Source organism: Camelus dromedarius, chromosome 14, assembly GCF_036321535.1.
Source record: "Camelus dromedarius isolate mCamDro1 chromosome 14, mCamDro1.pat, whole genome shotgun sequence".
NCBI lineage: Eukaryota > Metazoa > Chordata > Mammalia > Artiodactyla > Camelidae > Camelus > Camelus dromedarius.
In genome coordinates, this window is record NC_087449.1 from 15301757 (window position 1) to 15328052 (window position 26296).

A 26296-nucleotide genomic window follows, 5' to 3' on the forward strand; every position below is an offset into this window, starting at 1 on the left:
TTACTCGTGCCCGCCCCCGAAGGAGGGGCGAGGCGGAGCCTAGAAATCGCTGAGATCGGCCTGGCGCGTCCCTTTTCCCGTGAAATCTGGGCGAGCCCTCGTGATTTTGATTTCCCAGTCTAGAACCGGGTGAGTGGTTTCGAAAAGCCCCCAGAGTTCAGGCAGGGGCCTCCCCACCGCTCGTCCAAAAGGAACCGAGCTGGATTTTGGCTGCGCTCCTGTTCTGCGTTCCCGTCCTCAACAAGAACTAGTGAATAAGGAGCTCGTGGCCGAAGTCCTTCCCCTCCAGGGAATGCAAGTTGATTGTCCGTAAATCCCCAGGGCAGTTTTACCTGCTAGTCCTAAGAGCTCGCTTTGCTGTCTAGCGGGGTCAGCGTTCCGGGTCCCACCGCGGGGCTCCGGTGGGTACCTCCCCTCCCACCCGCTCCCCCGCCCCGCTGCTGCCCCCGACTGGATTTCCCTGCGGCGGGGCCTGGGCTCCGGACCCCCGCCCACAGCCAGCTGGAGGAGCCCATTTCTCCTTTCAGGTTCTTGCAGCTGCAGGGTTCCCAGGGCTCTTTCTGTCTGGCTTTGCTATCAGAGTTACCGTCTTACTTTGGGAGGGAAATGTAGGTTTTTGTTTCACCTCCCCGCCCCACCTCCGTGGTCCCCACCTAGAAGAATCTTCAAAAGAAAAGACAAAACACCCTGTTGACACATCGTTGGATATTTACACAGATCCTAAAGGAGACTTAATCTCCGTGAGCAAGGAAGGTGTGTTAATGATTGAACCATTTAAAGGCTAAAGTTCGGACTGTTGTCCGCAGCTAGTGGAAGTGGCTATGTGATCCCCACGGAAGCCACTGGATCGCTGCATGAGTGTCTGGTCAGCAGAAGTAAATCCCACCGAGCCCTGGTCACCCGACACTGGAGAGCCGCGTGACCAGTTTCATCCAAACTTTTCATCAGGGAACCTGGAGGGCTTTAGAATAACTATTCAACTCTTCCTCCGCCCCTTCTTATCAGAAGTGGGTGCTAAGAGGGGAGGGTATAGCTCAGTGATAGAGTACATGCTTAGCATGCACGAGGTCCTGGGTTCAAAACCCAGTACCTCCATTTAAAAAACAGGTAAATAAATAAACCTAAGTACCTACCCCCTTCAAAAATAAATAAAATAAAATAAATAATTGTTTTGTTTAAAGTGAGTACTAAGATCCAGGCCATTGAAGGAACCTGACAAGGTAACACAACCAGGAAGAGACTTTTCTTTGGCCACTTTAAATTTAAAATTTTTTTTTCTGGGTTAAAGTAATAAATAATATACTTACACGAGCCATTCTTGATCAACAGCAACACATTTTATAATGATTGATTCTCTTTCCAAGTATTTTTTTCTTGCCAGAAATTCTTATTTAAGAATTGTTTAAGAATTTCCTACTAAAGAATGTCTTCTTTTCTCTCATAATGTGCCTTTGCATGTGAATTGATCTGTTCATTCTATGTTAAAATATATTTCCAACATTTCCCCTATCCCTTTTGATTTTCATTTAAACCAAGTGATTTCAGATGTATCTTGGAAAAGATCACTGTTTGAAGAAGAATTTTAAATTCTGTATTTCCTTCATTTGCAAAGTATGGTTGGCAACCTTTCATAGGTAAAAAGTAAAACCAAACATTAAAGCTAGGTCCTCCAAACAATTCTTTAAAGGTTATATTTGATAAATAGAAAAACCTATTTGAAGTACAGCTTAATTAAAAAACACAAGCAGTGTGCCAAGCCTGCTGCTGACTGCAAATGCTGTACTCTGAATAACAGAGCTTACAGCCTGCCAGTGCCGGCGTGCTCTGAAGCCCTCGCCATGTGCTGCTGCAACTCATCTTCACAAGGATTCTATGCTGGGGAGTAGTGGCCCCATTTTACAGATAAGGAGATTATTAGTTTTCCTAATAGAATTTGCATCCTGTGTTTCTCTGGTAGATCCCTTAACTTACGGACATTTGAAACATTTCAAACTCAAAGCAGTTACCTAAATCATAAAATATGTAATGCTACCTACAGATGTGTTGAATTTCATATTTCTAGCTCAGTCTGTCTCACTATCATCATTATAAATTCTATCTCTAAGAAATTAGAGGTCCTCTATGCCAACATTTCAAAGGATGAGATGAAAGGGATTGTACAGTAAAGGAAAAAAATACCTAACGACATTTAAGGTGTCAGACTTGGGTTCCAACTCTGCTTCAGTGTGACCCTGGGGAGTGTCTTAACCCCTTGAATGTTTCCTCATCCATAAAATGGATGGTGATTTTACTTCCACTTCTGCATACAATTAAACAGTGGTTTTAATAACTGTTGCTTCTTTACCTATTGTGAAAATTATGACAGTGGATGTGAAAGATACACTTTTTAGAGGAAATCGGGTAGTTCAGGGGTTCAGCAATGATCATAATTATTGTTTGTGTGTTGTGTTAATTTATTCTTTTTATTATTTTTTTAAATATTGCACCTGTAATATGAAGCGGATGATGGTCCTGTGGGTAGTTGGGGTTCAAGGCAATGAGTGCAGATTGGAGCCTGATCAGTCATAGTGGCAAAGGCTTGGTTGGAAATAAGAGTCCCAGAAGCAAAATAGAAGAGAGCTGTGAAGGGCACGCTCCATTTCCTTAGAGGCTCAGTAGGACGAGGTGTGGTACTGGGCAGGGCAGCGGGTTCTCCTAAAGCCAGGATTAAGGATGAGTCTCCTCCTTCCTATGTTCTTTTCTCCCAATTTAGCAAATGTCAAAATGCAACGGAAAAAATGTATGTGCTAGATATTTTTGACAGATCCTATTTCAAGGTAATTTTGCCTTTATTATTGCTACAGTTTTTTGAGGATAATAGTAATGTCTTGTGGTGAAAAGATAGATGCAAGAGCTTGAAAGAAATAAATAGGTAGTAAGTAGTTAGATATTGAAAATGGGCAAAGAGCTCCTCCTCTTACCTGGTGCTTGTAGGGGAGGTGGGCGCACAGAGTGAGCAGGAGCTGGGGAGGGGCTGGGCTGGTTCCCCTGGCCCTCTATGCCCTCTAGTTCTGCACAGTGACCTCAGAGTTAATGTTCCAAAAATACATGTTGAATGAATAACAACCAGTGTTTGGTATTAGTGTTTTGTTTAAATGATTCTCTGGACAGTGAACTCTTTGAGGCTAAGGACTTGGTTTTATAATCAGAGTCCTGCAAATGTGTTAAATTAAATCAAAGATGATTATAGAATTACAGAACCAAGAATATTTTAATGAGTAAGAAATTGGAAAGGAGAAAGGAGATGGGAGAGGAGTTGTGAGATCACTATATATAGGAGTAGACATTTGCCAGGTGCCGTGTCTGATACTTGCCCTGTCTCTGGCACAGTAACCCTGAGTGGGAACTCAGTTTTCAGATGAAGAGGCTCAAAAAAGTTGACTGCCTTGCCCAAGGCGGCTAGTAAGTGATAGATCTGGGATTCATGCTGAGAGCTGTCAGATTCCAAAACCCACACTCTTTCCACAACACCATGCTAAAGACAAAAAAAGAAAGAAAAACTGGTGTTCTTATTTTCAGAATGGAAAACTCTGACCTAGGCAACCTTTTCTATTTCTGTTTTATTTTCTTTGTATTTTCACTTTCTTGTCTAAGCAATACTCAGCTTGAGCCGAGACCCAAATAGAAACGCAGTAGTGAGACCGCTGGGCAGGTAGGCGTGATGGGAGCTGCTCTTTTCCTGGTCCTGGGGCTTCTCACCCCGGGGATTGCTCAGCTGCTCTGCTGTGCAGTGTGCTTTCTGCCTGCTTCTGCCCACTTTCCTAGTAAGAGAGCTGCCCTTCAGGTTATATCATTGCTAAACAACCTTTTAGCAGTGGAGAGTTTACTTTCTTCTCTGTGCTAGGTGCATATTAAGTATTTTAAATAAAAATTTTTAAATGACACAATTTTTGATGAACTCTATCACGAACTTCCCATTAATAACACCATCAAAGTGCTTTGATCTCCCCACACACATGGAAGGCCATTTTATAGTTAGCCTGTGCTCCGTTCTGGGGAGTCCAGTGTTGAGCTTCAATACAATAAAAGTCTGAATTCTTTCATCTCAAGTCCTAGTTTCTGCAATTCTTTTTGATATTTCAGCTGCTCGTGGCTGGTGAATATGATTATTCCAGAAGTTAGCAAAGATGTTCTTGGTGGTGGCAAAGTCCAGCAATGTTTGCTTTGCTTAATTTCAAGAAATTGGGATAGTGCCCAAATAAAGTTATGGATATCACTCAGAACCCTTTCGTTACATTACAGAAGATTTCTAAAGTTATCTGATTCTATATTTAAATGTTCTTTACCTTTTCTTAGAGTTTATTTTAACTCAAAGTTTTCTTTTCATTGTACTATTAGCCATGGTAGGAGAGAAAGCTGAACTGTAAATTCCCCTTGTGATTTACAGATTATTCAAAGCAGTGTTTTTAGTCTCTAATGCTTTTCTTCCTTTGTTAAAATGCATGAGCTTCATAAAGCCAAGTGTTTCAACAATGATAAATCTCTAAAACCTAATGCGGAGAGGAAAAAGGAAGTTGCAGGATTCAGCACAATGTGACCTGATCTAGATAAAGCCTGAAAACCTGCAGAACAATAGCACACATTGTTTGCTAATGCAGACGCATGTGGGCAGTGGCATTACAGCGTGCCTGAGAGGGATGAGCACTGAGTGTATAGAACAGTCAGCTCTTAAAAGCGTGGGACAGAAGTGGGTTTGGGGACAGAACTAGGTTTGGGGACGGGTGCAGGAGGCTTCAGTTACATCTGTGTTTTACGTTTTTACAGTGTTTGAAGATTTGTTAAAGCTGGGTGGCAGGTAAATGTTTATTATATTCTTTATTCTCTCTCTATTTGAAATATCACATAATCTAACAAAAGAAAATCTATTTATCTAAGGAAACTTACATTTCTTAACATTAGATAACATGTAGCTCCTAAAATTGCCAAGATGTTGCAGCCCAAGCTTATACAAAAGGAAATGTAAGATATTGTATCATGCTATGTCTATCCAGATGTTTTTGTTTGTATATTTGATTCCCTTGTTGAAGGCACTGAATCCCTACAGGAAGTAAAATGAAGTATTTTACTTTGTAGCTGAAGGATTTGTAAGATGAAAGGTCCTTAAACATGAAATGAGATCAGTGGTAAGCTCATGATTTAAATTGTTGTTTGAGAAATTGTTTGATCTTCCCCTCCAGGGTAAAAAACATCCTGATAGCCTAGATACAACATGACAATACATTAACTTTTTTTTTCTTAGTATCTAGATCACTATGGCAACTGGACAGAGGTTGATGAGAGCGATTCGAGTTTCTGAATTTGGTGGACCAGAAGTGCTGAAACTCCAGTCGGATGTTGCTGTACCGATTCCAGAAGAACATCAGGTGGAAATCATTACTTAAAAACAGGCAGTAATTACACTGAGTCTGAGTCTCTAGCACATCAAGTTAGTGTTCAAAGGAAGCAGACTCACACTGATTTATAAAGACGTTGAATTAGGACAGCGTTTACACTGTTTTCATCTGTAAGCGCTGACAAAAATGACATCTTCCTAATTAGTGAAGTGAATGTATGAAAAGGAATAACTGCTTATAAGAAAATTTTTGCAGTAGAGAATCACCTATGCAGTGTAGTAATCGGATTTTCCTGAATGGAGTCACAGTAGTTTTGAACAAGTTATTCTATCACAAACTTTCATGATCTTTATTTTGTACATGGTGGGAAAACTATTTTCTTCTGTAGACATGCTTTCTCATACATGAGAGAATTTGAATGTAGAGTTTCTGTATTAATTGAGGTCAAATTAACTTCCATAGTAGATGGAGCCTCAAAATCTCAGCGGTTCAACCGTAGAAAATCATTTCTCATTCCCTGAATTCCAAAAGTCTAAAATGTCGGTGGATTCTCCAGCAGATTTAGGGACCCAGGTGTCTTCCGTCATGTGTCTGTTGCCTTCAGCTCCTTGCTTCTGGGGTCTCTGTAAAAGGGTGGGAACACCATGTGCGTTGCCTGGGAAGGTCTCTGGGCCAGGCGTGAAGGCAGCCCGCTTCCCTTCTGTTCATGTTCCACCGGCTGGAACGCAGTCATCCAGCTGCTCATAACCGTAAAGGAGCAACAACGAGGGCGTGGTCTTCCTCCATACCCAGGAGGAGAAGGAGACAGGTCTGAGGAGCACACAGAGGTCTCTGCTACCCACCCCCTCAGACACGTTGCCACCACTGTTTTCCCCAAATGTTTTTAATATAGCACATAAGCCATTCTGTCTTACTTATATATGTTGGTTTGTTAACACTGGAATGTGAGCTCATTGAAGGCAAGATTTTCCTCTCCGGTTTTACAGGTCCCAGGATCACTGCAGGCCTAGCATAGTGCTGAGTGAGTGTCTAAATGCTCTGTGTGAACTCAAGTACACTGTCGTTGCAGGTTCTAATCAAAGTGCAAGCCTGTGGTGTGAACCCAGTGGACACATATATTCGCTCTGGTACCTACAGTAGGAAGCCGCGCCTCCCCTATACTCCTGGTTTAGATGTGGCTGGGCTGATAGAAGCTGTTGGAGAGCGTGTATCTGCTTTCAAGGTATTACATTTTTCATTTTGTCTCTTTTGGCTTAGTATATATTTTGTTAAACATTTTAGCATAGCTTTAAAATATGTCTGTATTTGTCTTTAAAAGGCCCATTACACAATTTCTGCCACTGGGGGGCTCCTCTAGTCAAAAAAGAAATTACCTTTTATCCAGAGGCCTTGCTTGTTTGCATTGTTGGGAGTCAGTCCTGGGTAATTTCTGCATCTTCACATCTGCTTAGAATTGAACTGTGATCCTTTGATTTCACAGAAATGTGGAAGGAAAAAAGAACAAGCAAGGAAATTGTACTATTTCCTAACCTGCTAGTGCACAGCCAACATACGTTTTTATTTTTATATAAATTTAGCTTCACGGAATAAAGGGAAGGCTAATTCTTTTGAATAATAAGTAAAAGATGAAAAAATGCGAGATCAACTATACATTTTTAGAGCTGTGACTCAGACCAAGGTGACTGAGTCAATGAAAACGTTATGATCCGGGCTTGTGTTATTTATGTGCCAAACGACATAAACAACGGAGATCGTATATTCACATTCTGGCATCTTTCCTCGTCGTTCCTTGACCTGCTCAACTTTGGCAGCACATTTACCAAAATTGGACTGAGACGGAGAAGATGAACGTGGCCCCTGCCCAGGAAGACGGGCGAATTCCTGCGGCTTTCCTCTCCTCCGCCCGCGGCAATCTGGCTTCTGCCCCCTGCGCTCCGTGGAAACGAGGCTTGTTAATGTCGCTAATGGCCTCTGTATTGCTGGAGTCAAGGGGCCCTTTTATGTCATTATCTCTCTTGACTTCTCTGTGACACCTGACACTCAGCCACTTACTTTTTCTTTAAAAAAAAACTTTTCCTTCAGCTTCTGTGACCTCATTTTCCCCCATTCTCTCGCCTCCTTCCTCTCTGGGCACCCTTTCTTTTTTTTCTCTGGATGCGCCTCACATCTTGGTGTTGCTGTGTACACCGTGCCTAATTAGACTCTGCGTTTTATATTCTACACCTTCTTCGTGATGGTCTCGTCCCCGTGGTTTCCATTGTCACCATGATACTAAGTATCACTAGAGATTTAGACTCTTCTAAGCTCTGGACCTGTGCTGCCCAATACAGTAGCCACTAGCCGCGCGTGGCTATTTAAAATTCAAATTCAATTGAAATTAAAAACTCAGTTCCTCAGTCATGCTAGCAACACCTCAGGTGCTTAACAGACCCATGTGTCTGGTGGCTGCCCCACTGGACAGTGCAGATGTGGAGCGCCAGCCTCATCACACAGAGCTGCGCTGGAGAGCACGGGACCCACGCAGTCTGTCTCCAGGGACCTCTGACTCCCCGTGACCAAAACTGAGCCTCTCTTTTCTCACCTCAGATCTGCTGCTGTCTCCTGTGACTGCCTCGGTGACATCTGGGGTTTGAGGCTCATCTCGTCGCTCTCCCTTGCCCACCTCTCCCTTTCCAGGACTGCGTCCTGCCCCCTTCCCTCCTCACTGCCTGTAGCTGAGTACAGGTTCTCTTCCACAGCCTCTCCCCTGGATTTCGGCGATAGACACTCACCTTTCCACCCGCCCTCCTTCCCCCTCGAGTCTGTTCTTGCTCTATAAGCAGTGATTTTCTCAAGTGTAATTCTGATTGTTTCACACCTCTCTTTTAGTTCTTGCGTTAATTCCTTGTAGATTTCTGGGTGTTGTTGAGGCGGCTCCTGTTGTGAAGGAAGACGGTTTTGCGCGCTCTCTCCCACCTCTCTCTCCATCCTTTATCTCCCATCCCCTCTCAACTTGTGGCTTATTCTTTAGTAATAACTGTTGGTTCTTCCCTTGCACATCCTATGCTCCTTCATAGCTGTGTCTTTGTTTGTATTGGTTCTTCTTGGCAGAATTAAACTGAAACATAAATATGGATTCAAGGGATTTTATCCTCCAGCTTTAATTTCTTTTCATTTTATCTCTTGAAACTATTACAGTCCACGCATCAGGCCACTTACTCATCGGGAGTGAACGCCGGTGATCTCTCAGCACTTCTTCCTGCCACTGTTCCTTTTCTCACTTTCGTTCCTTCGCCCATAAGGACTCTTCCCAGCTTTAGTTTTCAGAATCTTGTCCCGTCCTGCAAGGCCTGCCTCAGATGCTAGCTTCTCAGTGAGGCTATTCTTGATGCCTTCAGCTTAGAAACAATTCCTTTCCTTTCCTTCTACCTATCTTTGATGCTTCCTCATCTTTGCCTTGCTTTGTAATTATTCCCATCCTTCTCTTCTCTCTCCTGGAGTTTAAGAAGCTTGAGATTAGGGAGAGTGTCTTGCTATAAATATCCACCACGGAACTCAAAGTACTGCTTTCCACAGAGGAGTCTTAGAACACGTTTGAGTTATACTGAAATCACTGCAATGTGTTTTTAAGCTGTAAAAACAGGATTAATCTTAACACAGTCACGTTTGACGACTTGCAGGCAACGCCGTTAAACAGGGATGGTTGTCTTTGACTCCAAGATGCCTTATGAATCTTTCTTATCTTTAGCCCACCACATCGTGTTTTATTGTAGGACAAATTTAAGTATATGGAGAGTTGCTGTCTTAATGTTTTGCTTAGTCCAAGGAATATTCACTTTTCTTTTTTCAAGAAGGAGGAGTTGGAGGACGTGTCTGTACTGGGCGGCCTAACTTCCCTAGCGCGCAGGCACATCGCGCAGGCCTGTGGTGCCGGTGTGGTGACTTCCCTCCCTCAGCTGCCCATCTGCTTTTCAATAGCAAGGACCCAGCAGGCGTTTACTAGAGTTTGTTGTGTTGCTGGTGCGGGGATGAGCGAAGATGCCTGTCCTGGCTGATCTTTGCTGTCAGGATTTGGGCAGAATGGCCTGCTTTTTGGTGTATGCATGAAAAGTGAGAGAAATGCAGGAAGAAATCTGTGAAAAGGATTTAGAACAGGTGTTTGGTGTGTGGAAGAAACCTTACATTATATTTCTTTTCCCTAGTACTTTCGACCAAAAAAAAAAAAAAAGAAAAATGTTCTATATTAACTGCCATTTACTAACTGCTTGATCTGAGCCAATTACTGAACTTGCATGTGCCTCATCTGTATTGTGGGATTATCTAAGGGAGATAATAGAAGTTCCAGCCTCAGAGGCTGTTGTGAAGATAAATCAGGTGATAGGAGGCATTACTGCCGCACCTGCCCAGCAAGCCCTCGGGGGAGGTGAGGCTCTGTTGTCGGTATGCCGTCCGGCAGGTTCTCTCTTTTCTTGTTTTCCCTCCTTCCCTTGATTTTTCTTCTTACTAGTTCCCATTAATAAAACACTTAAAAATGTTCAGTATTTTGAAATAATTTTTATGAGACCTTACGATGCAGAAAACCATACATAAATACTTATTTCTTGTTCTAAAGGTTGCACTATAAAGAATGGTGCCCATGTGGACATCATTTCTAATCCCTGAAGCATTTACTGCCTTACTGCTCTCCCCAGAAAGGTGACAGAGTCTTCACCACCAGCACGGTCTCGGGCGGCTATGCCGAGTACGCGCTGGCCGCCGATCACACCGTTTACAAGCTGCCGGAGAAGCTGGACTTCCAGCAAGGAGCTGCCATCGGCGTCCCATACTTCACGGCCTATCGCGCTCTGCTCCACAGGTAATGCACACTCGGTCAGCTTTATAACCAGCGCCAGAGGAGGGCAGTGTCAGTTGGAGGAGGATAATATATAATTTATTATCCTTCGTGCTACCTGTCCACCCATCTGTCAGTCATTTTTGGTTACCATTCAGTTACCGTTAAGCATTATGGAGTAGAAATGGTTCTAATTTGGGAGATTGTTCTAATCACTGAAGATACAAAGAAGAGCAGAACACTGTCTTCACCTTCAAAGTGCTCACAGTCTAGCAAGGGTAGTAATATTGATGTATGATGTGGGCAGGACAGTGGAAGAGATGTGCATAGGGGTTTATGGGGTCGCAAGGGATGTGGCTGTGGGGATGAGGTAGAGCTTCCTTACACGATGTAAGACTTGCATTATTTTAAAGCCGTGGTTCAAAAATCTTGTTATTTGGCAGTAGAAGCTAATTGCTGCAACGTGAAAGTACAGCACAGGGCCCTACCCTAGACGCGCTGGTCAGATTCCATGGCTGGTATCTGTACTTTCGTTGAATTCTCTAGGTATCTGCAAAGGGTCAGAGGGGGTTATCTTGGGGAGTCAGCTGGGACTGAGGAGGGCATCCTAGACCATGGGAATTGCTGGTGTCGGTGGGGGCGGAGTGTGATACCTGAGGAGAGCTCTGGCAGTTTGGTTTTGTTGGATAGAAGATTTCAAGGCAAAGAGTGAAGAATAAGGTTGGAAAATAGTAATCTCTCAAGAAGTGTTAGCTGTCATTATCAAGTAGGTGGGCTGCAGGTTATAACACGCTGGACTATAGAGCTCACACGTTGTTCTGTAAGGGATTGGGGGTCATGAAATGCTTAATGCAGGAGAGTGATAGTGTCATATTTGTGTTTTCTTAAGGCCACCTGCCTGCCTTGTGGAGGGTGGATTTGATGACAGGAATGGGGAAGGAGATGGGAGGGTCCTACAGAAGTACCCTCTAGGCCAGAGACTTAAGGGCCAGAGTAGGGGTCATGGGAGAAGAGGTAGAGTGGAAAGGGCAAATATTTAGGGAGCAAAACCAGAACTACTTGGTGACTGTTTGCATGTGGAGAGTGAGGAAGAGGAAGAGCTTTAAGAATACTTACAGTAACGTGTGTGATGTTTACCTTGACAAAGAGAAGGAGGAAGAAGTTTCACAGGGAAACTGAGTGCAGTTTTGGACGTGAGTCTAAGACATGGTAGTGAATCTAAGACATCCAGCTCCCTGTTGGATGAGAGTCTGGTGCTTGAAGGTTGGAGATCCCAAGTGGATCCCAAGGCCAGGAGAGTCTAGCGGTCGTGGTGTCTGTTGAACATCTGTTAAGCTCATGGGCATTGAAGACAGGAGACCCGGGTTGGAGTACCATCTTCCCCAGCTACTGCTCAAGTTACTTTCCTATCTCAGCTGTAGTTTACTGATCTGAAAACCATGGATCAGAACAGCACGTACCTCATAGGGATGTGGTGGGAATTACTGAGGTCATGTACGTAAAGCTCTTGTCTGAGCCTGGCACAGGGAAGTGCTCAGTCACTGTGGACAGTGGCCGGGGGTCGTGATGATGTTGCTACTGAGGAGGAAAGCTAGCTGTCACTTGCATCAGTGAGGTCTGTTTGGGAAAAAAAAAATAGCAGTTGGGCTTTGCAATTTGGAGGTCATTGGTGGCTTTTGTCAGATCATTTTCAGTAGAGTGGTGAACTTGAGGGAGTGGATTGAGGAAGGAAAAGGAAATGTGTTCTTTTAGAGGGGGCGGTAATTCGGTTTACTTATTTATTTTTTGATGGAGGTACTTGGGGATTGAACCCAGGCCCTTGTGCATGCTAAGCATGTGCTATATCCTTCCTCTGGAAATTGATTCTTGAATGGAGACAACCCTTAAACAGTGGGGGAGATGGGAAGGAGTGGGTGGAAGAGTACTTGAGGAGAGTGTGGGAACAAAAGGATGTTTTTTAAGGATGGACAGGACTTGGACATTTTTGTAGCTGAGAGAGGATCTAGCAGAGAGGGGGGGATAGAAGGTTTGGAAGCAAGGGCAGAGTGGCGGACGGAACAGGATCCTGCAAAGGCAAGAGGCAGAGGGCTCAGGACCTACGTAGAAAGACTGGCTTCAGACAACGAAAGGAGAGCTCATCTGTTAAACCTGGAAGAGGTGAAGATGGTATAATTATGGAAAGATTGTGGGTTGGGAGGTGTGGGGTCGAGGGAACTCAGATGTGATTGCCTCACTTTTCATAGTTAAATAGGAGGCAAAGAGATCTCCTGAGAGTCGGAATGGGAGTGGCAACAAAATGCATGGTCGTGTGATTTTTTTCTATAGCACTCAGCCATTTGGATAAATTATCAAGGAAGTTAGACTTTCATATTGATCCAGGGCTGGAATATTACTGGCAAAATGAAATAGTGCAAAGGAAATGAGAGTGCTGGAGACAGGGAGGGAGAGAAGTAGGGGCAGTGTGCCGTGGGGCGTGGGCTGGCTGGGAAGGGCGTGGGACCAGGAGGGTGAGAGGGCAGAAACAGAGCCATCGGGAGACAGTGACCTCTGGGACGTGGAAGGAAGGTTTTGAGGAAAATGGGCTTAGAGTCAGGACAGGAGATTACTGTCATAATACTAGTTACCAGTGTCTGACAGTGGAATGGTTGGGGTGGTTACCAGGTGGAGCCCGGGGAGAGAGCAGTAAAAGTGGGGGAGAATCCAGGAATTGTGCTACGAGGTTGTCGTCTGTGCATGTGGAAATCTCCAGACTGGGGCTGGTTTGGGGTGGAAGAGAAAGCCTACGGGCTGGGTCCCAGTCTTGGGTGACAGGAGAGGGTACTCCAGCAGCACAGGAGGCCGGGCCAGATGCCCGACGGCTGCCCTGAGTCCCAGGGGGAGGTGACAGTCACAGTTCTCTGGAGAAACAGAACCAGCAGAAGATGTGCATTGATGGACTGATTTGTGGAGACTCAGTGAGTGTAAAATCTGAGGGGATAGACCGGCAGGATGGAGAGCCCAAGAGGAGTTGGGGTCAGTCTACTGGCAGAATCCCTTCTTGCTCCAGGAGTCCATCTTTGTTCTATTAAGGCCTTCAACTGATTGGGCGAGGCCCATCCACATTATGGAAGATTATCCACTTTTCTCAAAGTCTACTGGCATAAATGTCCATCTTATCCAGAAAGCACCTTCATCAAGAAAGCTTGACCCATATCTGGCACCATGGCTCAGCCAAGCTCACACATAAAATTAGCCATCATAGTGACTCTACCCAAGGATAGAGGCATCATAGCCGAGGCAACTGGGGAGAGGGTTAGTCAGCTTCTTCTCCACCCACTGCAGGAGAATGTGCTTAGTGTTTGAAGGGTCATTTTAGATTTGAAAAAAAAAATCATTAGGAGGTATTTTCTATTCCATAGGCTACCATTAGTGGTCCTGTTCCTTACATTTGTATTTTACTTCTTTAAATGTCAGTGTTTTGGTAATAGCTATCACAGCTGACCGTTCCAAATCCTGTTTAACTCATTGCCATCTACCCCTGCCTCCATGCAAGTGTGTTGGAGAAACTTCGTTTCCTCACTCAAACAATGGGCGGTTGTCAGCTGTTGGCACCCGGCCTTGCGCGGGACCCCAGGTGACTGTGTTCTCACTCCCACATTGAGCGTAATGTCCATCCAGGGTGGCCACCCCTGCCCGTCCTAGTCAGTGAGGATCCTCCCTGAGAGTCACACCTGGACCACACAGCCTCTGCCGGCTTGTGCCACCAGCACTGGTCCATCTGGAACGACGCAGCGTCCCCTCTCTGCTGGCTGCACGTTCCTTGTTTTCAGTGTAATAGAAGAGTCGTCGTGTGAACCAGAGGTAAAAAGGATACGTCATTTACCAGAGGCTCTGGACATTTCAGGGGTGACGGGAACCTGGGTGACAGGATTTACTGTATTTCTCACTCTCTTACCATCGCTAACTCAGCACTGCTTTCCGAAATGAGGCTTCGAGGCTGTGCAGCCAGATGCTCAAAGGCATGGGGAAGGAAAGGGGAGCTGCTGTACCTACCTGGGTGTGACTCTGGAGCACGGAGTGAAGACTGAGCTGTGATAACCCTGTTTTGAGACACTTTCTGGGTGAATGAATGAGAGACTCCAGTTCCTCTAGGTTAAGCAATTCCACTTCATGTACCTACGAGTCCTCTTAGAATGTGGCACCAGAGTGTGGTCCTGGCATCCAGCACGGTGCCTGGCTCCTAACAGACTCCCAGTAAACACTTTTGAATGAATAAATGAATTGAAGGTTTTCTTCGCTCTATGGCTCTGATGAACCATTGTTTGATCCTGTGGTGCTTACAGAATATCTTGGGTTGTATGGCAGAATGGGATTCCTCTCTGGGGAAGTGTTAGCTGAACTGAGGGTAGAATTTCCTTAAGGAGTATGACAAACATCGAGCTTAATTAGCTCTAGAGTAAGGTGACGAACCTATGCTCTCTTTTTCAGTGCCTGCGCGAAAGCTGGAGAAAGTGTTCTGGTTCACGGAGCTAGTGGAGGAGTAAGTATTTTATTTTTAAGTTTATTTTTTAAAGAGCTTACATTTTTGGGTTTTATACTATATTTCTTTAAGTTGTTTTTAAAAGCCAAATTTATAAATATAGTCAAGGATGCTTTTTTTCTTTTTGTAGCGAAGCTTCTTTAAATTCTGTCTTCTGAAGGTGATTCCTCGTCATTAGCATTTCTTGGTTAATAAATCCAACAGATTACCCCATCAAAAGGGTATATATTAGGTTTTCCACCTGGGTTGGGTGTGGACCAAGATAAGCTGGCTTTGTTTTTCTCTCCAAGTAGCAAATGTTCTCAGAATATTTATTTAGAATTTTAAGCAGTTCTTTAAGGTCCATATAAATTCCATATTCCCTTAGATAAGGAAACTAAGGCTCATTAAAGCTTTACCTCCGTTGCCTCAGACAGCACTGTGAAGCCGCACTGTGAGTTCTCGTCCTTCCTAGCTCCCTTCCGCCACTCGCCTGCTGCGCTTTGATGACAGTTCGTGGAGTGCACAGTATATGACTGTGTCCTTAACACCACAACCCACAGCTTAAAATGCTAATGGGGGATTGGGAGTGGTGAGGGGACTCAGAACTTATAAAATCAGCCCTTCGGTGAAATCACCCAACGCAGGGCTGTCAGAAAACCTCTTCGAGAAACTGGCTGTCAATCCACCTCTGAGGAGCTTAGAGGAAAAGTTAGAGCTCTGAGGTTGGAATTTAACAAGAAATCCCCATGACCTCTATCCTGCACGCAGAGGCTTTAGAAATTTTGGAGACAAGAGTTCGCTTTTTTAAAATACAGGGCCTAGGGCTGGATGGCTTACCTGAGGAAGCTGGTTAACCCTTTCAGAGCCCTGTGCATCCAGAGAGTAGATGAGAAGAACTAACCTATTAATGGCACGTTGTCCCTGGAATAATGAGAGGCATCCTGAAAACTGAATTTACCTCTACAGGTGGCCAGATAATGCAAGCAGAGAATTCAGACTCCTGTGTTCGTTACTTTACATGGATGCATATGAAACCAAACAGCTTTCACGCCAGCTTCCTGTGTAGCTCCAACAGACCAGTTCTGAGGGGATGCCACAGATCAGGGTATTTACTGAGAAATACCAAGGTTATCTTTGTGGGGCTTGAGAAAATGTGACAGATACACCTTGTCAGAAGCTCCTACTGTTTAGCTTCACAGAAGAGGCTATTTTGGGGTTAAATTTAATTTAACCCTAAATAACTAAAAGATCTGTCAAACATGCATTTATTTAAATTGCTTTGGCTTTCAGAGAGCTAACCTCCTGCTCTGTATCAAAGGGACGGATTTCAGTAGGAAGGGGAGAGAGGAGTTGAAAGGAAATCTCTTTTTATTCCCTTCACCCTCTGGTAAAAAGCCGGGTCGCTTCACCATAATTTTTTTCAAAAGGCAAAATCCACACTATTCTCTGCTGGCTGAGTTTGTTAAATCCTTGGTTGGCGGGGATAGGCTGGCGACCTGGTGTGTGAAGCGCTTCTGATCCTCTCTGCCCTATCGAAGGGAAACAGTCCTGGGTTTTGCCTTGCTTCTGTTTGTACTTTCCGCCCTCATTTGAATCACATTCCTTTGGGATTATGTTGTGTATTTAAAATGGTGTGGAATTTATGGACACAGCTATTATCCAGATATGTTGGTGGGGAGTGCCCAATTTTAGTGTCAGCGAAATAAAGAGGGGAAAAATAGTTGACACGTAACGGTATATAATCTATTGAAGGAATAGTGTTAGTATAATTGTTGACAAGAATAGAATAAACAGCGCCTTTTAAATGGCTATTGAGTGACCCCTTAAAGTAGTCAGTGCATGAAGAGATATATTTACATCAACTCTTAGGTTAAAATGTGGTTTTATTAGAGGCCCTCCTTTTTTTTTAAACTGAAAATTAAAGTAGCAAAAATCAGTTGTGCTAACCCTGCAGTGTATTTTTACTCCGTGGAACCGAGTGCCTCTCTCACTTAGTAGACAGTGCGTTCCATGTTTTTGGTTGAATCAAACAAATCCTCACCATAACCCAACTGGGTTCGGGCTCATCGCTCCCATACGCCATACAGTCTTTCAGGTCTATTTCCAGCCTGGGAGTCTGTGATTCTGTTGCAATTTTAATTAGTTTCTGTCATCATTTTTCATTCTGATTCATTTCTATCACACCCAATCCATAATGATTTTGCTTTCCTTTAAATCAGTGGTAATCAACAAGGGGTGACTTTCTATCATCTCTCCTCCCTGTTGGGGACATTTGATGTTGTCTGGGGACATTTTTGGCCGTCACAACTGGAGTAAGGGGTCTGGTGTCCCATGGATGGAAACTGGGCATGCTGCTAAACATCCTTCAATGCGTAGAGTAGTCCCCACAGCGAAGTGTTACCCAGCCTAACAGTGCCAGGTTTTGAGAAAGCTTGCTCTAAATGTATGTGACACTTATCTGTGCTATTCGTTTGGCATGTGATCAAACGCATATTTCCTAGTATTGCAACTTAAGTAATTGCTTTTATCTATATTCCTAAAATAGTTCTATTTCTCCTTTATACTAAGCACATTTATCTAGCGATCCAGTGAATTCATCCAGTCCTGTGGCTGTAAATACCGTCTCTAACTGATGAATTGCAAATTCATGTTTCCACTCCTGAGCCCTTTCAAGCCCATACCCACATTCAGCTGATGACTGAGCAGCTTCAGCTAAGTGAGCAGCCTGCAGCTCAGCGTGTTCAAGTCAATTCCTGACGCGCTCACAGACTTGATCCCCTGGAATCTTCCTCGTCTCCGTTAATCTGGTCAAAGACCCTCCCCTTTCCCTCACCCCCCACCTTCAGTCTCTGACGAAGGCCTGGTTTTCCTGCTCCCATTTTCCCCCACCTTCTTTTTGCTTCTCATGTAATTGGAGTGTTCTTTTAAAAGCCTAATTCAGATCACACCACTCTTGCTAAAACCCTCCAGTAGTTCTGCATTAGCTCTTAAATATGATCCAGAGCCTCCAAGGCCCTGTGTGCCTCTGCCTCTCCGCCCCCCTGGCCTCATCTTCTCTCACGCTCGCCCCGCGCCCCACCCTCCACCCTCTAGGCGCCTTTCTGACTGAACGCCCCAGGCTCACGCCCGCTTCTCCGGGTCCACGACCACTCTGCCCACAGCCTTCTCCAGACCTCCACGCACTTGTCCCTCACTTTGTCCCAGTGCCATCTCCTCAGAGTGGCCTGGCCCTTCCTGATGACTAACTGGGCCCCTTTTCTGTCTCTTTATAACCGCGTAGGCTGTTTTATTTTTTTTCAAGTACTTTTCATTTTCTGAATTTACTTTATTCATTGATTTGTTCACGTGCTGATTATCTTCCCCCTTCCATAGACTGTTTCTTGCATGAAGAACCATGTCTAGCATGTAGTAAACAATAAATGTTCATCATATTAATGAACAAATTAATTTGCCCATGTATGGACCTGTCTCTTCCACTTAAATGGTAGAGGCCTTATGTTTATTGTATAGTATTTTATATGTACAGTTAGAGTATAAGTCAGCATATTTGGATCATCTTTAAACCCCATGTCTTCTGCACAAAGCAGATGCTAAGTAAACATCTAGTGCATTGGCTACCAACTCAAGCTCTCCAGTCCGACTTGGTCCAGCTCCTGTTTCCACCTATAGAAGTTTCTGTTTCCTCATCTGTGGACCAGACACAATAACACTACCTACTTCATATTATTGTGAGGAGGAAATGAAGCAATCCATAGAAAAGTATTCAGTGTGATACCTGGCGTATCATAAATGCTCAACAAAAGTTAGCTGTCATTCTTCTTATTTCTTTGTTTAGACTCTTAAATTTCTTAATAATAAGCCAGGACCTAGAAGAACCTTAAGCTCATTATATATGTGTAATAAGTTGTTTGCAAGGATGCAAAGAATCTAAAACCGCTGGGCTCTGTTGTGTTTTTCAGGTTGGACTAGCAGCGTGCCAGATTGCTAGAGCTTATGGCTTAAAGGTTTTGGGCACGGCCGGTACTGAGGAAGGACAAAGAGTTGTTTTGCAGAATGGAGCCCATGAAGTCTTTAATCACAGAGAAGATAATTACATTGACAAAATTAAGGTAAAATTGTTCTATAATTTTATAAAAGTAAAATGTTGTTTCTTGGGAGACTTACAAGTTCTTTTGCTAAGTTCTTTTATCAACTCTCTTTTCCCGTCACTGTTGTGACTTCGTTTAGTTCTTACCTTCTCCAGCTTTGACCATTTTTCACAGCTGAGCTAGTGTCCCTTCTGTCTTCTCTACTATCACAAGAGTTATTTGGGTCTCTGTTTTGAAAAAAAAAAAAAAAGACTTCAGAAATAAATGAAATGAGAGCTCAACAAGAATCGGAATTTCCATCTCTGTACCTGCAGTGCCTGAAAACAGTGCCTGGCACAAGAATTAGTGATTGAACACTTGCCCCCCTAAAAGTCCATATCTTTTAACGCGGTATTCAGTGTGTTTTCACAATCTGAACCAATTTGCCATCTCCTGTCTCCTGCCTCTTCCTCTCCAAACCCCCCCCACCCCCCCACGCCCACCACCTGCCCAAATACGGACTCCAGCTCTGCTGGGCTGCTTTCCAGTTGCAGCTTCTGCTCTCCGTCCCTACATCTTTGCTGTTCTGCTTCTTCTGTCCAGACTGACTGCCTCCTGTCTAGTTTCCCCTTGCTCACCTTCCTTCTGCTGTCCTTAAAGAACTCCTCCTCATCCCTCAGGGCCAGGTCATCGTCTCGGGGGAATTTTCTCTGACCTATACAGGTGATCAGAGTAGTAACTTTTTGGCACTCCTAGTACCTAGCGCAATGTCTGACACAATATTCATTTTTTTGTTAAAATGTATATGAGGTAGGTATGTATAGCTTAGTTAAGAGCCAGTTTTAGATGTTGGGAACTGACATCTGAGAGCACAAAAGTAGTGTGCCAAGCTGACTGTAGACCACTTAGAACAAAACTGAATGCACGCACATGCGCGCACACACACACACACACACAATCCTACAACACTAAGCCAATAATTTTTTCTTTTGTTTTCTATTTTTTAATAAAAATGGGAGCCCCGTTGCAGGTTAGGATTTTTGATTTGTTGTTTCTTTCTCTATTAAAATATATTTTGAAGATAGAAAATTTTCAACTAAGGAAAAAGTATTTTATAGTCAAATTGAATCTAAGCACCTGAAAATTCTAACCAAATTTTGTTTCATTATAGCAATTTATACAAGTCTTTATCATTTTAGATGTTATGACTAGAACCCTGGAACTGTGTCACAACGTTGTAATTAAATTATCTTAAAATTTGCATTATTAGTCTTAGAAATGTAGCATTTTTTGTCATTTGAAACACATTGCTGTAATCTATGGGACTGTGATAACAGGTTTTTTTAACTTGTTTTCTAATCTACTCTGCGTTCTTTTATATTTAGAAATCTGTTGGTGAAAAAGGAATTGATGTGATTATTGAAATGTTAGCTAATGTAAATCTTAGCAACGATCTGAATCTTTTGTCCCAAGGAGGACGAGTAATAGTAAGTATTTCATTTTTTTAACCACTTTGAAGTTTTACCATAATTTAACACTATTTCACAGTAATCTGTAACTACAGACATGTTCTTCATACTAGATTGTTGGCAGCAAAGGTCCTATTGAAATAAATCCACGGGACACCATGGCAAAGGAATCTAGCATAAAAGGAGTTACTCTCTTTTCATCAACCAAGGTAGGAAAAGAAATGATTCTGATTTTGCAGACTTAAACAGTGATATGGTTTGCCTACTGAAAGTTCAAGCAGATGTTAAACTTAGTTATTTCACTAAGTAGTTTAATAATTAATCCCTAGAAGATAACTAGGATGACAAATATAGTTTATTTTCCAAGCCAGGACACGTGTGAAAGAGACAGGAGATACTATTACTAATTACTCCAGGACAGTAGGTATTTTGTAAACTGAGGCTGCCACAGACAAATTGCACTGATGGTTCCCTATAGAGAATCACTTGGTCTGTAGTTCTGAACAACTTGACAAAAGCCACGCATCTGTGAGAAAGTCTTAATGCTATCTTAGATTCTGAAAGTTTTTAATGCTTCTGAAAATTAAGTCATATCTTCCTCTACCAAAACAAACAAACAAACAAACAAACAAAAAAACACATCTTTTTCTTTCCCTTAGGAGGAATTTCAGCAGTTTGCAGCAGCCCTTCAAGCTGGAATGGAAATCGGTTGGTTGAGACCTGTAATAGGTTCCCAGTACCCGCTGGAGAAGGTGGCCCAGGCTCATGAGGATCTCACTCACAGCAGTGGAGCTGCTGGAAAAATGGTTCTTCTCTTAAAATGATTGATCCTTTCATGGATTTCCTATTAGAAGTTTCTTACATTGTCTTTGCTTTAATTAGCATTCATTTGATTTAGTAAGTTTCTTATATTAAAAAAAAAAAGATTTATCTTTAGAGACTATAGGCATTAGGGTATGTTTTATTTTATAGCTGGCAGTATTCTTTAAGCCTCTACCTCTCATCAGGGAGGCATCAGAGTAGGAAATAGAATGTTAGTGGTCACTTGGCATTGGAGTGCATTGCAGAAATACCTAATTGATGTGTGATCATTAATTCCGTACCTTTGACTAAAACCTGCTAATTCAAAATAACACTGCTTGATTTCCAAGCCTATGTCTCCTTTTACAGGTTCTTTAGTCTCTGATTAGCCCAGAATTATATTGGACTCTGAAATTTTCTGGACTAAATGAGACCCACTTTTCAACACTAATCTCATCTAGATCTACAAGACTCAGAAGGGCAAGATAACCATGTCCAGAGAAATGTGTTAGTTTTCCAATAGTTTCCAAAATAGTAGAACATTGACTAGGTTAATGATTGATTACCAATGATCCATATCTTCTGTGAGGACAGCCGCCTTATCTTTGATATAATATGATACTGGGTACATAGTTTCCAAATAGATGCTTTTTGATTGATTCAGCTTCAAAGAAGATTTAGAATGATCTGTTTTTGTGATGCGGATCATATATTTTTCTTTAAATTAATAAATGAATTTAACACACTAAGAATGATCTGCTTTTGTTATAGCATGGTAACTGCAGTAAATTCTATAGGAAACTAGAAACTATATCTTCCTGGTTTATCTTATATATAGTACTTGCCTTACTTCACTTTTACATAGCACCAAATGGTTACTTCCTAACAGTGTTCCGTGCTGGAAGACTTTATCTAAACTAAATAAAAGGGATGTACCTCTTGCCATCGATATTATGTCCAAGGAAATGAGGTTTGATTGTTGTTTTTGTTCTTATTTTTTTTAATATGAACACAGCTTCCTATCTGTTGCATTATGTGGGGTAATCTCTTGACCGGATTTGTTCTGCAGAATGACAGTTTCTAATTTGAGCGCGGAATCCTGCTTTGCAAACAGAGAGCACTGCTAACTTTCATAACTGAGGGGTGTCATCGGCTTCTGGCTCTGTGCCGTGGCTGAAGTGTTCTTGCTGTTAAAACATTTTCCAAGTTTATTCACTGTTTCTTTCAGAGGTTAGAGTCTTGTGGAATGAAATGACATGTTTGAAGAAATTGTCAAGAAAAACAATGTCATGAATTTGGAAACTAGCATTTTATATCCATCCCCAAATGGAGGGTTCCTTCCCATACAGAAAGATAAGGGAACAGTCATTCTGTGAAAGCCAGTTTCATCTGTTTTCACGTTGCCTCATCCGTAGCTGAGCCAGAGCATAGTGCTGACTCCACACCGTCCAGCCCATTGATGCAGTTCAATTAATCTCAGAAGCAAAACTAGCCAGACTTCCCGCACTAACTACCACAGTTACCATCGTGCTGCACTGGACATGTTCCCTGCACGAATCTCCTTGTCGTTCTCATTCTGTTCTTGTCCCACTTTTCAGCAAACTATATTCACTGCAGCGTTGGTGCCTGTGGCCCAAGGGCTCCCACCCCAGTGACCAGTGCTGCCCCTGACACGAGGGAGAGAATGACCTATAGGCTCCACATGCATTATTTCACATTTCAACCATCTCAGTTTCTGTTCCTGTTTGCTTTGACCTTAGAATCATATTTGTTCTGAATCATATAATGTGTTAAAGGAGATCAAATGGATCAGCCACCCTGAACCTAAGACGGGGAAGCAACATGCCAGAGGCCACACAATGAGAAGAGTCAGGCCCAGCTGACTTTTTTTTTTTTAAGTGGGCTTTTGATATAAAGCCCTGAGTTTTAACTTCCAGGCTTTTGGTGTGCTGGCTTGCACCTCTGGCTACTGTAGGAGTTGAGCTGCCTGCTTTCCAGCCTCATTTTGCCCAAGATCCCTATTTCCTGACCCTGTTAATCACCCTTGCTTCAGTTGTTACCCGTCTCCTGATTCAACAGTCTTTTATGAAGGGATTATTCTGTTTATCCATTAGTTCAGAATATTTCTTGAGTACTTAGAGTTTGAGAAGGCATCTTGCTGGATGTTGAGGATACAGGGATGTGTAAGACAGAGTCCACATCCTTGAGCTTAGAGTTGGGGGAAGAGCCAAGTAAAACGCTTAACATAGAGTAAAATGTCTGTATGTATAAAAAGATTTATTTTAAGGAATTTTATCATAATTATGGGGGCCTGAGAAGTGTAAATATATAGGCTGGGCCAGCAGTTTCTATTTTGAAGTTTTAAGGCAGGGTTCTTTGGGAAACCTCAGATTTTGCCCTTGAGACTTTTCAGCGGATTGAATGAGGCCCACCGGCATTATTGAGGGTTATGTTAAGTACTTAGAATCAACCGGTGACCCTTTGTAAACACATAAAACATGATGTTGACACAAAACTGACCATCACAAGGGGTGGCAGGGACACAGATGAGGGGCACCTAGTGCAGCGTGGGATTTCCAGTTACACATTTTATCTCTCAACACATTTCTTAGCTCCTTCTGTCCATTGTAGCTTTGGCCATAGAAGTGCAGAATAACTTGGATGCTTCTGAAAGGGAAAAAAAAAAAAAATCAAGTAGCATTTTATAACGTCCTTAGCTCCGCTTTATTGAGGCAAGAAATCCTCTGTGTGCCAAGGGGCTTCCACAATTCACAGTGTAAAAAGCTTTTTTTCTGTACAAGATAACTCTCAAGAAAAAACTGTCAGGTCACTTTGACCTGGTTCTCTCAGCCTCTTCAGCCATGTCTCTCAGACAGGAAAACACCTCAGCTCAGTCCTTAATTCTCTCTCCAACACTACCCTTTTGGGGGGGGGGCTGTTTTTTTTTTAATGTGATTTGAAAATTGTCACAAGACAATTTTACGAATCCATAGGGCTTTAGGAACAGCTCATATTGTGGGAACTTCCTACAAGGGAAGAGCCTAGGAAATGCGTCATAGAAAGGCACCTAGATTCACTCTGGCCTGTGTCAGTGACTGCTGGGTGTCGATGGGGACAGTCTACATACCTCCTTTAAGAGGGAGTCGAACACTGACCCCAAGCCAATTGCGTGATGCTCAGTAAACATGTTAGACACGACCACAGGTTAGCAGTCCTCAATTTATTCTTTCCCTGATTCATGTAAAAATACCCACAAAGACAGCAATGATGCTGGAAACTAAAGGTAAGAGGAACCCCGGTGCCAGTATCTGTTGGGAATTTACACTAACTCCAGTGTCAGTCATTTGATTTCTTGTCCCAAATTAGCTGCAGAGTAGGTAAGAAGTAGCCTCAACTCAGTGATTGCCCCTGAAGCAGGCCACAAGAGCTGCACTGCCTAGAAAACCAAACCCCTTATTACCCAGAAATTGTCTGAGCTAGCTAGTGATGTCTGCTCGTCTCTCAGTATCCCTCATCTTGCTTTCATCTGCATTTTCAAGACCTTAGGTTTCAATTTTGGGTACAACTGCAGATTCAAGAGGAAGGAGGGCTTTGCATTCCTTGATGTTCAGTCACCCCAGAGAAAGCCTTGCAGATGGGTGGAGAGTGGAGGGTTCCTGGATTGCAGCAAATGCTGGAGCGTGTACAACACTCGTAAAGAGAACATTTGTCTGACTCGAGTAAAGCCAGACTAAGAATCGGAACTGAAGATGCACTGGCCTTAGCTGAGCAGGCACTGGACCTGACACAGGCTCTTAGGAGGCCACCTCACTCCAGGTGTAGATCCGGCAAGCACTGAGCTCCTTTATGAGCAGGGAGGAGAACGAAGGGCATATGCAACCCTCTGGTAGGGTTGTTAAGAGCATGGATTATGGAGGCAGAAGACCTGGCTTTAAATCCTGGCTCAACCACTGACCAGCTCAGGAGTCCTGGGCAAGTTCCCTAGTGATCTTGGAGTCTCAGATTCCTTACATGTCATATGGTAATAATATCGACCTTAGAGTTTGTACAAATCAAACATGATAATGTCTGTGAAGTACTCAGCACTCTGTCTTGCACAAAGAAGTGTCTAAATAATCTCACTTTTATTAGCTGTAAAGAAAGAATAAGTTGAGGAAAAGGGAAGGAATAAAGAGGGAGCATCCTGAAGTAGGCAAAAAATGAAACCCCAAATGCAAATTCCCCACAGAAGGGAGGAATCAGCATTACTGAATACAGAAAATTTCACTGGTCATGTGGGTAAATTCTGCCCCTCTCCAAAAATGTAGAGAAAGGGGATGAGGGAAAAAAATAAGATAGAGGAAACAAAAAATTATATAAATCCAACCTCTGAATTGTAAGTATGCCGCCTCCAAAAAAAATAAAACCAGAAAAATGAAAGAAGTAGTAATTAAGGAAAACTTTCCTGAGCTAACCAAAAGAGCTAAATTTATTAACTGATAGTCTATGCAAAATTAATGAAAACTACTAGCAGTAAGTATACCCTTTAAATTTTTAGTTTCACATAATTAGATATTGGAAAGGAGGGTGCAGAAGAATCATTTTTTACAGTTCTGTTATTCAAAACCTGAAGAATGCAAGTGAGCCAATGGAAGAAACTATCAGTGAGTCCAGCAAGGTGGCTGATTGCATAATAAATACACAAAAGTTAATATAAATCAGTTGATCAGTTAGAAACCAGTGTGGGAACAGTTCTCAGTCACCACAGCAGTACAGCTGTTACTAATTTAGAAAGTGGTGAAATATAAGTGACCTGCAAGAAATATACAGGATTTTTAAAAAGAAAACTATAAAACTCTCCCTGGGTGACACAGAAGAACATTCAAAGAAAGAATTCTTGGTCAGATTCATGTAAAGATTTTCCTTCCTCTCATACGCTAGAAATTCAAAGTAATTCATACTAAAATCTCAATAGGACTTTTTAGGAACCAGAAAAAAATGTTTCTAAAGTTGTTTTTTTGTTTGTTTTTGTTTTTGTTTTTGTTTTTGTTTTGTAGGAAGGAAGGGACGGGAAGATAGCCAGAAGTTTTCAGAAAAAAAGAATTGGAACAAGTATCAGGAGACATGAAATTTTTTTCCCAAGTTAGAGTTACTCAAGTAGAGACATTAGTCCAAGAATAACTATAGATCAGTGGAACAAAACAGAATCTAAAAATACTTCTCACTTTTGTGTGCGATAAAAATGGCTTTTCAGTGGGGGAAAAAGTTACTCAATAAGAGAGCTGACTACTCATTTT

General features: G+C 42.7%; 1 protein-coding gene across 2 annotated transcripts; it reads left to right on the forward strand.

The window, feature by feature from the left end:
• The first annotated feature begins 18 nt into the window (after positions 1–18).
• Positions 19–21986, forward strand: CRYZ (crystallin zeta). Of its 2 annotated transcripts, XM_031465401.2 has the most exons (10): positions 19–129; positions 4804–4834; positions 5279–5402; positions 6442–6594; positions 10043–10206; positions 14650–14701; positions 18643–18792; positions 20136–20237; positions 20333–20428; positions 20879–21986. In XM_031465401.2, the coding sequence occupies exons 3-10, from the start codon at positions 5292–5294 to the stop codon at positions 21041–21043; spliced, it is 993 nt and encodes a 330-aa protein (XP_031321261.1). In that variant the 5' UTR covers positions 19–129; positions 4804–4834; positions 5279–5291; the 3' UTR covers positions 21044–21986. The 2 variants fall into 2 exon arrangements, with proteins under 2 accessions (XP_031321261.1, XP_031321259.1); XM_031465399.2 differs by lacking the exon at positions 4804–4834.
• Positions 21987–26296: the final 4310 nt, after the last annotated feature.

Bases quoted from the DNA above. Each gene is read 5' to 3' on its own strand.
- CRYZ (XM_031465401.2), top strand. From the start codon at position 5,292: ATGGCAACTGGACAGAGGTTGATGAGAGCGATTCGAGTTTCTGAATTT. The intron at 14,702-18,642 runs GTAAGTATTTTA...TGTGTTTTTCAG, and splicing joins TTCACGGAGCTAGTGGAGGA to GTTGGACTAGCAGCGTGCCA. The intron at 20,429-20,878 runs GTAGGAAAAGAA...TCTTTCCCTTAG, and splicing joins CTCTCTTTTCATCAACCAAG to GAGGAATTTCAGCAGTTTGC.